At 35.1% G+C, this 18,896-nt stretch overlaps 1 protein-coding gene across 4 annotated transcripts in view; it reads left to right on the top strand.

The window, feature by feature from the left end:
* The first annotated feature begins 605 nt into the window (after positions 1-605).
* LOC149084813 (xylosyl- and glucuronyltransferase LARGE2s-like) overlaps positions 606-18,896 on the top strand; it is a 65,066-nt gene continuing 46,775 nt past the window's right edge. For 2 of the 4 annotated variants that reach the window (XM_089232556.1, XM_089232558.1), the window contains exons 1-7: positions 766-1,006; positions 2,470-2,662; positions 2,767-2,895; positions 4,300-4,367; positions 11,141-11,295; positions 14,254-14,374; positions 14,464-14,619. In XM_089232556.1, the coding sequence (XP_089088682.1) occupies positions 858-1,006; positions 2,470-2,662; positions 2,767-2,895; positions 4,300-4,367; positions 11,141-11,295; positions 14,254-14,374; positions 14,464-14,619 (971 nt within the window). In that variant the 5' untranslated portion in view covers positions 766-857. Of the gene's footprint in view, positions 1,007-2,469; positions 2,663-2,766; positions 2,896-4,299; positions 4,368-11,140; positions 11,296-14,253; positions 14,375-14,463; positions 14,620-18,896 lie in introns of all 4 variants that reach the window. The other 2 variants (XM_089232557.1, XR_016192763.1) reach the window with 2 other exon arrangements.

Genomic DNA, 18,896 nt, shown 5'->3' with positions numbered 1-18,896 from the left:
GATGATGATATCAGTTAATTTTTTGCTTATAAATTAGATCAGTCGACCTAGTCATTGACGCCCATGCCCCCCCCCGTATCTCTGCCCTTATTTGAAAGAAGCAGAACCTCCCAAGAATTAAGCAGACTTCCTTTATAACTTAGTTAAATGACTTTCTTGCAAATTTTATATATATATATATATATAGAGAGAGAGAGAGAGAGAGAGCGTGAAACATTTTTTGAAGAAATCTATCTCCTTGAGGGAAAATGGGGGCAACTGTATTTTTTATGTTTTCCGCTGATAGGCAATTCGAATAGACAAAGTTTTATCCGGTCCATGGGCCCGAATCGCCCCCCCCCACTAATATTTGCCACTATTTCCATGTAATATCTTTCAAAAATACTGTGTTTGAGCCCCCAAACCCCCAATATTTTCAAGCCCTCCCAATATTTCCATTAAGTTACGCCCACGGAGAAAAATTCGTCTGCGTCAAATTTAAAAAAGCACACACAGTCATTTCCTTGTCTACATTTCCACTAATAGGCATATAATCATCCACCTATAACGCCCATTGCACCAATCATTAACCCCCAACTATTAATTAAGCATACGATGTATTCTTTCCAATCGGGGAAATTGACATTCTAATCAACACACGAAGTTTTTTGCCAAACAGATGTCGGATGGCGCTTCGTAGCCATCTGCTGTAGCGTAACGTAGTGCTATAAATAGTACATTTGGCGACTTCGTCAACATCAAGGAAACCTTAAAACCTCGTGTAAATCTGTGTGAAGAAACAATGCCTAGAGAATTTGTTTCTTTGTAATGATCGGGCCGGGTGGTTATGTTAGAATTTTTGTTCTTGTGTAAAGGTAATGTTGATTTTTTCGAGATGGAAAAGGTTCATAAGAGGTACGAATGCTTTCCAAATGATTCTCATAGCTATTTTGTTTCATTCCTTGACGTCGATTTTCGTCATTTACGTGCATTTGATGTGGTTTTTTGCCGAAGAAGAAAGAGGATGGTAAGCTATTTTATCGAATAAAATGTATTTATTTAAATAACATGAGTTTTTATTATATCGTCCTTTCAGCCCGATAGCACGAGCATTTTTTTTTTTTTCGAACCCGGCGTAGATTCTTTTAAGTTGTTGTGAATTGGTCAGTGAGGGGCAAGAATTATTTTTTATTATATTGTTAAAAGCAAATTTTTTTCAAAATTTGTATGGATTTTCAAACCATCCTTTCCAAATTTATAAAATGTTATTTTAAAAAAATTATTAGACAATTATTTCTAAAATCATTTTAATTTATTTGATTATTTAAAAGATTTTAATATGCTGCAAATTCAATCATAATTTTTGTTCTAAATAGATAAAATTGTTAAATGGAGATTATAATTGGTTGAAATAGACTTAATAAGTGTATATCATTATTTGGTGCTTTATAGAAGTTAAAATTTCATATTTTCCATTATTCAAATGAAGATTTCTAAATCTTAAGAAATTTTTTTTATGCTCTTTGGAAGGGAATATTTTTTTTTTTTTGGAAACTTTTTTAATTATATACATTTTCTTTCTTCATGTGTTGTAAACAAAGAAATATCATTTATTTTTCTTATTAGTTTACAAATATTTAAAAAGAATTGCAGAGTTCTTTCTGATTAATCGCATATTTAAAATATCTAACTGCTTTTCATTCACTGCTGGTAAATTAAACTTTTTAATATTTTTTTTTTTAGTTTAAAAGAAGAAAAAACAAATTTTACTCTGCCAACATTTTATTACAAACTGCAAACAGTTGGTAGTGGTCTCTGCAAAAGTTTGCTTGAATGAAGGGGGGGATCTGATGGCTGGAAAGTTTTAAACTTACAAGAATAAAACATTGTACAGTATTACACTATAAAACCTAATGCATATGCTTTCATTAACATTTTACTGGCCGAATTCAGATTTAGTTTGATTATCCTAATTTTTTCCCTTTTTATTTCTTCCCATCCTTGAGTTTAGAGATATCAACAAAAAAATTCATGAAAAAAAATTTTCCTGTATCTTTTCTTTTCTAGACTTGTCCATGTCAACAACATTAAAATTGAAAACAAAACAAATTCTATTCTTCCGTAAAAACAAATGATTTAAAATTTGACATGAGTGCTCAAAGAATAAAATTTTTGTTTTGTAAATCAAGTTTAGAATCTCGCACCTTCAGGAAAAAAAAATCAAGAGCTTTCTTGAACAAAAAATATTTTTTTCTGATTAATAAAGCTGATGTTCCCAATTGGGAACATTGGCCATTGAAAGGCTAAACAAGGAATTATAGAATGGTCGAAGTAAATAAACAACTAAGGACACAAATGCACAATAATAGGAAGAAACGTGCTTATACCTTTTAATTTTGTAGGCTTAATCCATTTGCATTGTTTATATAAACTCTGTAACCTTCGTACTTACATCATGAATATACATGTTTTTTTCTTTTCCTTAATGAGTAGGAAGAAAGCTGAGGATACAATAGTCTTTAGCAAAGGTAATATAGTATGGAACAAGAGGTATCTTCGCAATGCTTTGACCAGCAAAGTTATTTCTAGCCATGAAATGTCTTTGATTGGATGGTGGATGGACCATGCTCGATGGGATGTCAATATAAGATGTTTCAATCAGAAATGGGCTGTTTGTTCAAGGGTGAGATATTTTTTGCATACTTTGAAAAAATCATTATTCTTAATCTACTTAGGCATTACATTCATGACATATTATTCCAAATTTTTTTTTATCTTCATGTATAGGGTTTCAGTACAGCGTGTAAACCTGATGGCATAAGAGCTGTTTACCAGTATATTATGTTTGCAAAAGAAGCCAAAATTTATGGTTTAGAGCTATCAGTTGTTGCGACTGCAGATCAATTGGAACCTCAAGTAATTTCTTTTTCTATCTTGCGTTTCTATATTCTGTATGCATTAAATACATACTGTAGAACCCAGGCAATCTGAACCAGGAATCTGAATAGAACCAGCACCTGTTCAGATTAGCGAAAAATTTGGATTACAGAGCTTCAGTATTTGAACAACAAAAAAATTTAATTCTCTGAGTTCAACAAGAGTTGAACCAAACAATTTTTTTCCACCCAGGTGTGGATCTAGAGCAATGTGTTTGGAGGGAGGACTAATTGTGGGAAAATTGTCCCATAATTTGTAGGGCAGACTATTCTGCTCCCCCAATATTATCTAGCTGTTGGGAGGGATGATTGCCCCCTCCCCTCTAGATTTGCACATGCTTCAACCAGGGCCATCTTAATGAGTTTGGGCCGCCCTCTCCCTCTTTAACCACTAGATGATATTTTGTACAAAAAGTAATTAAACACCAAATCAAATTGCAAATAAAATGAAATATTGAAATACAAAATGAAAAATTCAGAATGAATAAAAATCTCCAATGACTTGGGAAAGACATATTGAATTTGTTAGTCCACATATTATAACAATGGAGAGTTGATAGAGCTCTGTGTCTATATTTCTCAGAAATATAGTACACATACTGGATGGGAGGGCAAGAAGGATAGACAGGAAATTCAGGATTCTTGACACAAGTTGGCTGGCCCTTGGAACCCTCGATCATGAGGCACCCTATAATGATTGAAATTTATTTTTTCATCAATTAAACTCATTAAATTTAAATTAACATGGATTGTGACAAAATGTAGTGACCCCATGTACGCTTGTAGCAACCCCGTGATGCACAAGATGGGTCTATGCATGGGATAGGATTTTTCTTCCATGCTTCCTCACACAATTGTTTTGAGCCATATATATTAGCTTGGTTCTAGTGTAATTCTAAAATACAAATAATGCTGCCATAACCATGTGGATTCTGTATCTACTGTTCAAAAATGGCATTCCCCCGGTGTGATATTGAAGCTTTCAATATATAAGATGCCAGCATAAAATCTTGTCAAATATCCTTGAGTAAATAAACATTGTTTATTCCAATATCTTCAGACTCACAAAAGATGAATAGTATAACTATTTATATGTAACATAACATTTAACTAGAAAAAATTATATCTACGAACAGCTCAAAATTTCAACTATTTTGAGAAAAAAAATCAATAAATAGCTATATATAATTTTTATCTCAGAAATTTGAAAAAAAAATTAAATTTTGTGTGAAAGAATGCTAATTTGGCCAAAATTTTAATATATTTAAATATAAAGGTGTTGCTTGGGACTCTGTGTATGTGTTAAGTGATTACCTGATTTATTATCCGGTTTGCACTTAAGGATGTCCAACTTTGTGTTGTGTAACTAAATCATAATTTGCAGGCCACTGGTGCTTGGTTTGGAGCCCTTGCTCTTGTGAAGTTCTATAATGGTAGTATGGAAGAAACCAAGTAAGTTTATTCTCAAAAAACATTTTCAATAGATTTCCTTCAATCAATGTAAAATGTTATTTATGGTAACATTGAAAAATGAGTAATCTTAGGTTTTTCTTGAAATGCCTTAAACATTTTTTTAAATAATTCAAACATTAGATTAAATTAAATAAGCTATATAGCAATTAATTTCACCTTACTAATTATAACTAACTCTGTAACCCCCAAAGACGGCCCAGATATAGAGTATGGGTATGTTTTGGAGGCTTTTGTGAATGGTGGGGAAAAAGATGAAAGCTCTTGTCAGAGACGGGAGGAAAGACAATTCTGTTTTGCACAGAAGGGTGGGGAGAGGAAGTAGTTAAAACTTAGATGAACCTACTTTCAGAAGAGATATCTGGGCATGAGGGGGTTGGTGCATGCAAATTTTCCAAAAAACATTTTCAATTTTTATATACTATGAAATTTTCTGTGTCTGTTTAAGTTTTTGTTCTACCTCTCCTAGAAGTATTTTTATAATATTTTAATATAAACTGCTGGTAGGCACATTATATATGCCATGGGCGAAGATACGGGGGCGTGGAGGGGCATTGCCCCCCCCCCCAGCATCAAAGGTGGAGTCAACAGATCTAATGTATATGCGTATATATGAATTGACATCATCGTGCCCCCTTCCCCCCAGATTTCCAAGTCTATTTCCACCTATGGATATTAATATTTTTCCACGAAAATACTTTTGTCAAAACTGAGTTTTTTATTAGATAAGGAACATTTTTTGAAACACCACTCATTTAAATGTCTTGAAACTTTGTGTCTGTCTCAACACAATGGTATTACATACATACTTTAACACAGCGGTTCCCAACCGGGGGTACGCGAGAGGCCGTTAGGGGGTACGTGAAAAGAAAATGGTAATGGCGGCCATCCATCTAAAAAAACAACAAAATGATTAAAAAACATTAAAAGGAATTTTTAAAAGTAGGTAGAGGTTTTCTACTAATATTGTCAGTTGTAATATATTGATTTCCCTATCAATAAAATCTTCTATAACAGAGGGGTTGCGTCCGCTGGAAGGTTCGGCCTTCCCTTGTCCTGCCCAACCTATGATCGGGATTCGTGAAATCCTTTCTCTCGCCTAACTTTTCTTCTGCGTTTTGGATTTGATTGTTAACGCATGGCCGGGCTGTGCATATAAATGAAGAATTAATTCGTGTTGTGTTTAACTTTTGTTGTGGGCGTTTGTATTAAAACGTGTACGTTTTATTCCCGCAATTTGCTACGTCAACTTTTCTACCAAGTACCTACTACTCACGTGATTTGCGCTATGGATCAATGGCTAAAAACTGGATCTGTGCGGAAGCATACTGAAACACCAAAATGAAATACCGTGGACCTGTAAGCGTGAAAGCATATTTTGAATCTTCCAAAAGTGATTCTGCCAAAGCTACCGAAACCTCCTACTACAATAGCTATCGTATTGCGAGACGAGGAAAAAATCACACTATTGGTGAAAATATGCCGTCAGATGCATGTTTGCAGAGGAAAGTGCTTTTATAATGAGTCTATATATATCTCTCTTAAATAATACGGTATCTCGAAGAATACAGGACATGTCAGACGCTGTTGAGAGCACAGTCATAAGTCACGTCAGAGGTTGTGAATTTTTTGTCTATCCAAGTCGATAAAAGTACCGACGTTGCGCAGTATCCTGAGCTACTTGTAATTACAGAGTACTTGAAAGACAGAATTCGAAGGATATTTTTTGTATGTGTCACCCATTGAAGGTGTCGTACGACTGTTAGACTTATTTGAAGCAATTAATCATTATTTCCTTGGAAAAAGAATTCAATCGTCAAAATGCATTGGGCTCACCACAGATGGAGTAAAATCCGCGGAAGGTTGCTACTCAGGCCTTCGTGCACACATGACAAAATTTGCTCCCAAAATGAAATGGACTCACTGCTACATTCACAGATAGATCTCTGCATCGAAACCATTGTCTCCAAATTTGCAAAATGTTCTTGATGAAGCGGTCAAGTTTGTCAACTTTGTCAAGGTGAATTCTACCAACTACAGGTTGTTTAAATTGTTGTGTGAAGACATGGACATCCTTCACAACGCTTTGCTTTTGCACACCGAAGTTAGGTGGTTGTCCGTGGGTAAAGTCCTGATGTGGCTGCTTGAACTTCGGCACGAGGTAGCCCTTTCTTTGGGAAGTGTTTGAAACACTTTACGATTTCTTGCCACAAGCTGAGCTAGCAGTCGGCCACTTGGAAGGATTAAAATCCTTGTTTGAAAGTTATTTTTCAGAGCTGGAAATAGGTGATCGGTGGATATCTAATCCTTTCAAAGCATTTTGAACCGGCTTTTGATTGTCGAATCCAGAAAAGGAGAAATTGCTGGAGCTGGCATCAGATACCCTACTGAAGATCCTCTTCAATGACGGAATGGTGAAACTAGTCAGTTTTTGTGCTTGCCGCGGTTATGAATGCGTTGAACTTTTTTTAGAAAAACCATAATGTTTTTGTTGCCATTTGTTAGCACGGAGCTTGTTGAACGGACGTTTTCTTTGTATACTTACATAAAAAATAAATATAGAAGCAAACTGAACGCAGCTCCGGATTTGAGTTTGTATTTATCCTCTTTTGAGCTTAATTTTTCAAAACTTTGTAATTCAATACAGTTCCAAACATCACATTAATTTCTTTCCCAATCTTTGTGTTAATTTGTTTGCTTACTTGAGAAATAAAAAATCTGAATAATGAAAAAATAGACCATTTAATTTAATTCAACATGTACCTTTTTCTTTTTTTGAAGTTTTTCGAAAACTGTAATGGGTGAAACAGATTGGAGCGGGTGGGGGGGAGTCTGGAGGATTCAGGGCTGGGGGTAAGCGGAAAGGAACCGAGCCAGCTGGGGGTACGCGGACTGAAAAAGGTTGGGAACCACTGCTTTAACATGAGGATATTTAATTACAATAGTTTTCAAAAAGTTTTATGGCACAAAATATGGGTAAATTTTGGGGATTTTTGAAAAAGTTGCATGTTGTTGAAGTTAGAATCCTAAATGCTTGTGTTAAATTGTATAAAAATATCAATAGTATTTGAGGAAAAAAGTTAAGTGCCTAAAGTGAATAGGAAATTTTTAAATGTTCCTTAAAGGAAGGAGGTTTTTCTTTTAATAAAAATATGGGAAGCCAAGATCGTATACCAACCCACAATGTTGCCAAAATATCTAACTCGTACTTTTATCTATAGTCGATACTTATGATATTATTAAATTATATGTTATTAGGTTTTTCTAAAGCATTTGATAAGGTTTGCCTCTAATTAAATTATTACTCAAACTCTCTAAACTCAGGCCTGTGTGTTCAAATGTGCAATTGGTTAAAAGTATTCCTCGCAAATCTCAAACAATTTTTCCATTCCAAGAGCTGTAATTTCCCCTTTCTTCATGTAAGCTCTGGTATGCCTCAGGGCTTGGTCCTGTGTTTAATTTATTTTTATTTTTCATGAATGACCTCACAGAACAATTAATTGCTTTATCAGGCGTTTTGCAGATTACTATTTTATTTATCAAACTATAAACCATAGGACTGTGACCAAACAATCTTTTCAATATAAACTAAGCTCTATTTTAGACTCGTACTCATCCTGGAAATTATTCCTGAATACCTTTATTAGTTTCTATGAGAGTTGTGCCACAATGTCCCGAAGACTCGTGAGAGGACAACCAAGAATCACCACTGTTTCCAATGATCACTATTTGTGTTTTCAATTACATTTCTGCAGATCACACATGATATGTTAATTTGTTCAGTACTTAAAGCATCAACGAAAAGGTCAGTCACCAAACAAATTCTCAAAAGGCTGCATGAGGGTCACACGTATGTGATATGACCAGTGGTCTGCATATCATTACCGTCTTCACACCATAGAGGCAAGGCTAAACTGTTCTCATGATCGCGTTTATTGGACCCCACTGCAATGGAGAATGGTACTTTTAATGGATTAGTGTTGATTTGGTTTACATAAGGACTACTGGCCCATATGAATGTGAAAAAAACACCTGGGACTGCATAATGGAACCTTAACATCCACAAAACGTATGCCTATAGTAAGGGTGGTCTACTCTGCCATGAAGCTAAGCTGAAAGAGATTTGGGCAACCAGATAAGTTCATTGGCAGAGTTCTGGCATTCATTCATTCAATTAGTGGTGGTTTGATGGTCTGGACTTTTATTCCTGTTGATGATCATATTGACTGAATTGTTTTGATTTCTTATTTTCTTTGTGATTCTATCTGAGAGTGTCTTTTTCTCCATCCTGTGACCTGTGTGAATGTCATTGAAAAAGAATAAAAACATTTGCTTACATGAACATTTTTGTTGCTTAACTTTTGAGTATCAGTGTAGTGCCATAGTAGCTCTTTACATTTCTTCAACCAAGTCTATATCCTTTTAAAGTTATTGTCTCCAAAACTGACTGACATACTCTAGGCCAGGACAAACTAGGCCACAGAAACACTTAAGGGTTAAATATTGTTTTCCAAGAATGAAACCAAGACATTCTATTTGCTATTTTGAGGACAATAGAACCATGTTCGGGAAACCTAAGCCACTCATGGATGATACCAGGCAATTTTATTGTAGCCTTTGGGTACAATAAAATTGTATCCAAAGGCAATGCGCCCCTTCCCCTGTGAATTTTCTCTCCTCCGGTTACATATCGCAAATTACAGTACTTTCGTGGCTATCTGCCGTCATTCCAAAGACAACGTCTATAAATTCGCTTTGTTCCTACAAGATTGTGAATGTGCATTTTTTGAAAAATCATAAAGGATTTAGAACGCCCATTCAAACTGTAAAACATTTTCAGAGATACTTCAGAAAAAAAACTGTAAAAACCTTGAATATTCAGTTTTGACATTTAGCTGCTATGTGGTATTCACCATTTTGCATCGCAAAAATCATGGGGGTGTGTGCAGAATCTGCTTTTGGAGGGGCACAAGAATTTTTTTCCACAGAAATTGTGGGTCACTAATACTCAAAAAGAATTTTAAATGCACTGTTCTTTTGTATTTGCTAAGGCAAGTGGAATAGACATCTGTATCTGGACTGCCAAAACCAATGTATTCATTAGTAAAAATGCTATGAAAATATTAATACTCCACAACTTGGGTTTCGTTTTTGTCAAAATTAAATGCATTCCTCAAGTTTTCAATGGTAAATCCCTATCTAAATAATACCTTGTCATGTTTTTTAAGCGACAGCAGTGGCTTTGACCATTACTGTCAAGACTGTACTGTTGAGACTAGTAGCTTTACAGCTAGGCTAGCAAGACTTACATAACTTACTTTACAAATTTACATGACTTAATAAAAACTTATGACCTAGCAAGTGCACTCGATCCGGAGAAATATCAAGGATTTCAATAAAACACTTTTTGTGGATTTGGCTACGTTTAATGTTCTTGCTCTTTTTTTTTTTTTTTTTTTTTTTTTTTGGCAGAAATAAAATAGGGAGAGGAACATATATGTATCCTTTTTGGGTCAGTTGATCACCTCCTCTGTGGAGTCTTCACCATTATGTACTTCAGAATAAAATCATTTTATACCTGTCTGTCAGGAACCTTATAGAAATTTTCATGGAACTTCCTTGTAATCTTGCGCAGATAACTCACTGCAGGAAAAGACACTAGTTGCTGTGTGTTGACAAAAAATCCATGAAAATTATTGATTGGAGACTGGTTTAAAAAGTTTTGACGGAGAAATTGACAGTCGAATGGAACGCAGTTGTAACAAGTTATGCAGCAGGCAGCGAAAGAGATTTACTTTTTTAGATTTATTGAATCTTTTTTCAAAGGTTAGAAAAAAATTTGTTATTGTTTAAGCTACCGAATCTTACAGAGGTTGGGGGTTCAACAAAGTAGTGTAAAAATCTTGATTATTGAATTTTTCAATTTAACAAGTTTTGCAGGTGGATGACCCAAATGATCATGAAAGCAAAGGAGGTTGGTTACACACATCCTTCTGTTTTTAAAACCATGCTGGTTTCTGTCAATACATTATCTTCTTCGTTAACTGGCCTGGGCTCAAAACCTAGCTTAAAAATTTTTGTAATTAATCAGAATTAGCCTCAAATTATCACTTGTGTAATATGCCTTTGAGTGCCAGAGTATGGCCAGCAGATGGCAGCACTATACATAACAAGTATTGCACAGAAACAAACTTGACGTCAGTTTCACAACACAGACATGTACGTACCAACTCAGAAGTTCTGCAGAGGAATGGCATATGACAACAGTTTGTGAAAATAACTGTATTCCATTTAAAATTGTAAATCACACTATATACAATGCTTTCCTGGTGGGTATAATTTTAAACTAAATGCCTTATTTTCACAAACAAGTCAGTGAATGTTACTAACTGGTACCTGTATTCATATATAGACCTGTAAATCAATGAACTTCCCTACAAAAATTAAAGGGGAAAAAAATCCTTCAACATTGTGAATATTGTAGTGCTGTGGTAAATATAAATTAAAACTATTTTATAGATATTAAACCTTAATCTTTTTTTTTACAGAAAACTGATTTGCATGAACATTTTCTCTTTGTTATACAGTTGAGCCCCAATTCAGCGCCACCATTTATTTCACATAATTCTGGCATGAGTTTTGTGTTGTATCAAACCACATTTGAACCTGTATAAACCATATATATGGGAAAAAAATTACTGAAAGTTTCTTTATTTTTTTCCCATTTAGTGTTTTTCTTTTTTTCCCCTTTCCAGGTTGCAGTTTCCAGTTAGTATTGATCCTCTTACTGCACAGAGTGTTACATTCACTGCTGATGAAAAGAAATTTATAAAGAGTGTAGTGGTGATGCTGATGTGCTATGGCTATTCTGGCAGTGTTCATTTCACTGACCCAGTGTTATTACCTATTAGTAAGTTTATTTAAATTGATTTACACATACTGGCCAAATTTAGAAAAGTATGTTGTAGTAATTTTTTGAACAACAATTTTATATATATAATGGTATGATTTATAAGGCTGTCCCACCCACTGATAAAAAATTTGGTGTTACTTAGGTTAGTGACAAGCATGCCCCCCAAGCAATATGCAATATTGCTCTCATTGCGATGATTCATGAAATTTTGGTAACTTCTATATGATAATTTGATTAAATAAAAATTCAAGAAAACCTCGACTGAAAAATCAGGATGGAAATAAGGACTGTCCCGGCAAACACGGGACAAAATCCAAGACATATGGTCACCCCATACACAACAATTTATAAAAAAAACCACCCTTCCCAACAGCGAGCTCTAGATCCACCCCTGGTTCATAAGTGTTCTATAAATTGTCACCATTTCGTCAAATTACAAAAAAAATTTCATTTTTTTGCGGAGAAAACACAAAATTCGGCAATCAGTAAGCGTCAGACATTTTGAAATCCAAAATTGGCATGATTGCAGGTTTCTGCTTTATCCGTATATCCTGTTTCAGGCCCGATGGAAATTTTTTGGTTTGCAAGATTTGATTTTTGAGAGGTAATTTACCCAAGCACTTTAACCTACTGGTTGGCCATAATTAACAATGGCACGCACGGTGTCACTGTTTTTGCAATGAAAATTTCCCTTTTACGAATTAAAAATCCCTAAAATGTTTTAAAATATCTTAGATCCGCGTGGAAACCTCCTGAATTCTCATTCTCAAAAGTTAGCAGCTATGTAATAGTATAGAAATTTTCAATTTCAGTGTCTTAAAAAATCAATTCAAACAGGTTTTTTTTTTTTGCATAAGCAAATTATGGCAGAATTTAAACAGAAATTGATTTAAAAATATTTTTGTATGCATAAAATGCAACACAGCCTAATAAATATGCTTAAAGTTATTAAAATATACTTGTTCATTTTCAGTTTGTAAAGAATAAACCATTGCCTCATTTGCAATGAAACCATGGCAGCCTTCAAAGAGTACAACATATCCCGTCACTTCACTTCTAAAGCATAAAAATTCTAATTATGAATCAATATCGGAATATGTCTGGCCCACCAAAATTTTTTGTTTTTGGCCTGCTCATTAAAAGATTTGCATATTACTGACTTAGGTCAATAACATGGAATCAAAATTAAAATATTTCATATGATTTCAAACGTACTGGAATATTTTCAACCAATAAAACAAATGATCTCCCATTTTGATTTTTCATTGTTATACAGGCTGTCCCAAATTGTTCGCAGCGGATATCTCTAACCATTGGCTTTACAAACACACTTTCAGTTGCAAAAAGTTTGAAGCCCTTATATAACTGCATCAAAATGACGTGCAGTTGCTTAAAATCTGAAAATTTATTTTAGGGGATCATACATATAAGAAAATGGAGAAAAATTAACCTTTTATACAGTCTCCATACGCTTAAAACCCCGATTAAAAAGTTTTTGCCCTATCTCTCCTGATGATAGCAAAAAACAAAATTATTCCACGTTTTTAAGTGCCATATTCTCTGAAATATTTGAATTCAAAAACTGAGGAAATTTGGGCAAAAAAAAAACAGCATTAAATGCAGATAAAATGGTTTTTCCGCATTTAGAGCTGTTTTTTTTCCCAGCTTTTCTCCATTTTTCAAATTCAAATATTTCAGTGAATACTGCACTCAAAAGTGTGGGATTTTTTTGGCATCAGGCAAGACAGGGCAACAATTTCCTAATTGGGTAACATGGGGACTATATAAAAAGTTAATTCTTTTATTTTGTTATGGGTACAACCCCTAAAATAAATTTTCAGATTTTAAGTAACTGTGTGTCATTTGAAAACTTTTTGTAATTGAGAGTATGTAAAGTCAGCGGTTACTGATATATCTGTTGTACAAACAATTTGGAACAGCCTGTACATGAAAGAAAGAGTGATGACAAAAAAAAAAATTTCTCTTCGTTTCCTTAATAATAATTACAAATGTAATTCAATGGCAAATATGGGGGAGGGGGGTATTGGGAAGCAAACACATCATAGGTTTCTATCTTGCAGTAACTGAGATAATGGTTGTATCTCTCTCAGCATTGTCAGTGATTGTTCATCACAAACAATTTTAGGTGGGCTGCCAAAATCATTTTACATTGTACTGTGATATAGGCAGAGTTCTATTTTCAAATAGGCAAGTGGAGTATTTGTCACGGTACTAGTGATTTTGGGGTTATCCCTTATCGCTTTCTTCAACTCTTTTCTTTTATCAGTAAACAATGATAGGTCACCTCAACCCCTTTTATATTTCCCGAATGCTCCTTTCAAGATAAAGGTTATGCACACTATCTGTGAACCATAGGATAATAATCTTGGACACAGGACTGGATTTTGACTTGAGGGGGCCCTGGGTCTCTCTTGCCATCACAGGGATGTAACGTGCCATAAAACTGTGTTCCCCAAAGCAGAATGTGCTAAAATCTGTGATCTATGTCGCAGAACAAATTAGCGCTAATGCAGGGCAAGGTGGAAGAATTTTAAGAAAAAGTGACAAAAAAAACACTATTATGTGGACTTTTACAGAACATTTCCAGTCAGCCGAGAGTTTGTAGAGCAATGCAAAACATTTTGCTTTGGGGATTTTGGTAGTTAAGAAACATATAGGGTGGCCATATGATCCATATTTTACTGGACTTTTTTCTTTTTTTTTTTAAATCAGTGCTTCTGAAAACATTTCTAATTTTATCAAGTTCATTTGATTAAGAGTAATTCAATGATATTAAGTTGGCATCAAATCCATGCCAATGAAAGTAGGGCAAAAATTCAGGAAAACAGAAAATAAATTCCTGTTTTCGCTATGAAACACTGTTTCTTCGCAGTTTGAGTCAATTTGACCCAGTCCGCGGTTCTAGTGTTAAGAAAATGTGATCTTTTTTTTCAGCTGCATCCCCTTACAGCAGACAGCATGCATGCCTTAAGTGTCCTTCAGCATCACACCTAGAAAAAGTACAAGTTCATGGAGTCATCAAACAAGAAAATTTAGTAAAGCCAGTTAGCATGAGGTCAGTTTTTAAATATTTTGAATCATTTGAAAATGTGTGAATGTTTGCAAAAGTTTGAACATAATTGTTCACACACATTTTTTTGATAGCTTGCAAGATCACAGCTTGATAACGCTTGTAACTCAGCTTTCAATGGACAGACTAGGTGTCTTAGAACGCAGCCTTCATCTTTGGGAAGGTCCTGTGTCACTGGTCATATACATTCAGTCTAAGGGGTCAGACAAAGAAGATGCTGAATGGCAGAGGTAAGTTTTTTTTTAACTAATTTTTTTTTTGTTCATAAAATTTCTCTGCCAGCACCATCAAAATTACCTTTTTTAAATTATTCCCCCCCCCCCATTGAAATTAAGTCTTTTGACAATAGAAGGACCAGCCGGTCATTTTGACCGTTTTTAATCTTCTCTCTCTATTTTCACAATAAATCAGATTGTTTAGAATTTTGAAATTTCATGACTTTTTTTAAAAATGCTCAACTATCACGCTGTTCAACCATTAGATTTTTTTTAAAGATCGGTTGAGATATTTTCAGCTAAACCTAGAAGGACCATCGCCGTCGATTTGACCAGTAACCTCGCTTTCATAGTCATGCGCAGCAAATATTTCATCGAATCGTGGCATAAAATTTCTACTAATATAAATGTGCTCATTTTGGCTAATTGACAGCATTCTTAATAATTGACTGATTACAAAAAAAATACTAATATGGCCAAAAATGTAGTGATACAAATCATTGAATTTGATCTAGAAGCTAGTAGAAATTTAAGCACGTGATTGCTTTTCTTCATCAACACTTGCTAAAATACTGAAGCAAAATAGCATTGCCTTGGTAGGTATAATGATAAAAGATCAAAAAGAAATTTCCTATGAAATTCATCAGACTTTTAAGAAGCGGAAATGCGGTATTTAAAAGATTAATTTGCTCAATATGTATTTTGTTACATGATGCAGAACATTAAAAACAGTTAAAAGTTAGACATTTCTTCGTTAGTGCCCAACTTCATTGTATTGAACAGAATGGCAGAACTGAAGTGTGTTTGACAGAGGAAGATCTTCTCTCTATATATATAGTCGACTCGACGATCCGGACTGCTGTTTCTCTAATCGACAGTTCTTCTGAACACGCTACTGCCATATCGCCAAACTTGGACTGCTGAGATAATTCAGATTCACGGTAGGGTGATGAGTCTGGTTGAACGAATGGAAGATCCTGATCAGTTGCGCTGTTGATAGATTCGGTGGTGGATCATGCTTGAATAATTGATCCATGTGACATCTAATCACTTCTGATTCAGTAATAGCCTAGTAGGAAACCAGACCCATTTTTTGGCAATCTTTGATGGAACCCATTTCAGACCACTGGAATAGTTCCTAGCATATACTTGATCATCGAACAGATCGTTGCTCGACCAAAGATTCTTGCCTTTCTTGCTGATCTCTCACAAAGTCTGGATGCAATTTGTCCAAACAGCTTCTTAGCCCCCCCCCCCCCTCCTCAAGGGAGTTCTGCTGTACTTAGGCCCGTAACTGAGGATGGTGTAATGTGTTGCTGTGTAGGAGGAACTGAGCTAGACATTTGTAAAACAGCCACAATATGTCACAAGGTATCCTTAGTCATTTGAACTACATGTTCAGCTTGCCTATTTCCTGCCCATCTAAGAGGAGCTATGAACACTCTGCAAATGACATTTCTGTGCGGGAACTCTCCATACTCCTCTGATTTGAAGGGCAGGCCATTATCAGATACAATGGCATCAGGAATTCCATGAATGGCAAAGATGTCTCTGAGTTTGTCTGTAGTAGATGCAGCAGTAGTGGAAAACATCTTTCACCTCAGTCCACTTAGAGTAGAAATCAATGAGAATCAAGACCTTCTGTCCCTGGAACAGTCCAGTGAAGTCTGTGGGTTCGTCACCAGGGAACCCGAGTCACCTCCAAAGGGTGCACAGGAGAACGTAGAGGAGCACGTCTTGTCTCTTAACAAGATGAACAACCAGCAGTATGATTTTGGATATCATAGTCTATTTGAGGCCACCATACAAAGCAACATGCCAAGCTTTTCGTGCATTCCATTCCTGGATGAGTATAATGATCACGTAGAACCTCGTCAAATGCCTTGGTGCAGGCACCACCACTGATTTCCCCACAGTAGACAGTTATTACGAACTCACAATTCGTTTCATTTTAAGGAAAATGCTTTGAATTCTGAACTCAATTTCGTGTCTGGCTATCCTTTTAGAACAAAATTTAAGACTCTGGAAGCAACAGGATCATGCAAGGTCATTTTTGCTATGTCTCGTGTATTGACCAAAGAAGCCACATTTTCCATAAAATGAACCTCGGTGGGTGGCATAACCCTAAACTCAGGACTGGGCTGTGGTAGCCTACTCAAGGCATCCGCATGACCTATCTTTTTTCCTGAACAACATAGGAGATCAAAATTGTATGCATTTAGCATCAATGATTATTGCAACATTCATGGAGGTATTATTGTTGTGGGGGTTAGGCCCCCCCCCCCCTAGGTGTTGGGGCTCGTGATCGTATGGGACAAAATACACTTAACCAACTTCATTGAAAAGCACACAAAAGCACATTCAAGAAGAGTCAAGAGAAGGAAGCTAGTTTGAGAAACGTTATATTTTGACGTATCATGTAACTAATACATTTGGTTATATAGTGTTAATTACTGTATTTAAATTTACCCTAAGAGAGCTTTTTATAATTAAATTATATACCTGACCAGCCAGATGAACTGATGGATTTTTTCGGTAATTAAAGTTCCAAACTACATGAAGGGGCTCGTTACATCACAAAATGATTCTTATATCAGGAAGATCCGTCGCTATACACGGAGTTGTATCAATAGCTACGACCATAGTCCGGCAAAAATTATAAACGATATATATATATATACGTATGATAAAATATACAATGACCATAAAATCTATTTATGTTTGTCTTATACTATTACTACAAAACAAACTATTTATTGAAGGGATCGAATAGAAAAAAGCACCCATAGCTTTATTAAGTGTAACTTTATAGTCCCTGCACAAACAAACATAGCCGACGGTTTCAAAACCAGTACAATGGGTTTCGCACATTTGGGATTATCGACTTGCTCTATAACACCCTTACGCTGGAGATCTTCCAGAGCATCTTCAATTTTAGCCTTGAGGGCCAACAGAATATTTATAGCCTTACAGCAAATGGGAGAAAAATTGGGACCGATTCCCAATTCCCAAACCACTCTCAAAAACCTCTGAAAACTGTAACAACCTAAGATATTGGAATAATAATAAACATTGGCAATCAAAAGTTTTAATTTTGAATCACAGTTTTTAAACTGAGCGTGCATCTTACATTTTCCCATGAGTTTTATTGAATTTTTTTTTAAATCTGTCAATTACAAGATATTTTAGGTCTTAGAGCCAAACACCAAACAAGGACTGAAAAGTATCGAAATAAATAAATAAACTTGTTGCTACGTTGGGGGAAAAAAAGAGGGAATGCGGAGTAAGAAGAGAGTGAATGAGAAAAGTGTTAAACCGAGTTCTGTCCTTAAGACTATTATATGTCTGGCTTGAAGAAAACCTGGCAGTTGGAAAAAAAGTGCAAAAGCCATATTTATTTCCTCCAAATGAGCATCCCAACTGGTATGTTTGCGCTGGCATTTGCTGTTTTTTTTTACTTCACCCATGCAATAACAAGTTACAGCCACTATACAAGATTCCAGAAGCGGGGTTCAAATGTATGGGTTGGGATGGTATGTATTTATTTCCCCTTCCCCAAAGAACCCAAATATTTTCAAAGACTATTTTGGGGTAAATCGTTCCAGGAAAACACCCTCCTGATCTATAAGTTGCATGTTTCAAGTAGCTGTTTTTGGCAATGGAATAAGACATTTGCACCCATCCCATTTCAAAAAGACCACAAGAGCAACCACTGCTATGGTACCTGGTAATGGTACAGTACCATTACAACCCCCCCCCCCAAACCAATCCTATAAGGAAATAAAAACAGCTGTATAACAAGTACACATGAATCAAGGTCAACGGGAAATCTTTTTTCTGGTCTCCTCCCTCATGATTTTTATCATTTTTTGTGTGAATTTGAAGCGGTTTCTCTCTTAAAAAAAAAAAAAAATAAAAAAAATTATATATATATATATATATATATATATATATATATATATAACTGTGTGAAATATATGTAAAAATGTGTTTTTGGAACAGATTGCATATATTTGAATTTATGGGATATATAAAGCAGGCTTACCCGTATAATATCAGGGGTACTTTCCGTAACTCCATATTTCAGTAAGTTCAACCATAGAAACTACAGGCAAACCCTAGCAGTTGGGAACTCTGTATTTGACGTATAAATGCATAATAAATTAAAATGTGAAGTCTAAAAGAGTTTTACTTTGTATGGTACAAATTTGTTCAGAATACAACTTTCTCAAGTGTTGTTTCTAATGAGTAGTTTTGTAACATGACATATATATAGAAAATGCAGATATTGT

This window comes from Pholcus phalangioides, unplaced genomic scaffold, assembly GCF_987345545.1.
Source record: "Pholcus phalangioides strain wild (caught in Gottingen) unplaced genomic scaffold, Ppha-v1.0 ptg000007l_1, whole genome shotgun sequence".
NCBI lineage: Eukaryota > Metazoa > Arthropoda > Arachnida > Araneae > Pholcidae > Pholcus > Pholcus phalangioides.
Note: the sequence above shows the minus strand (reverse complement) of the source record. Positions and strands in the feature narration are given on the sequence as shown.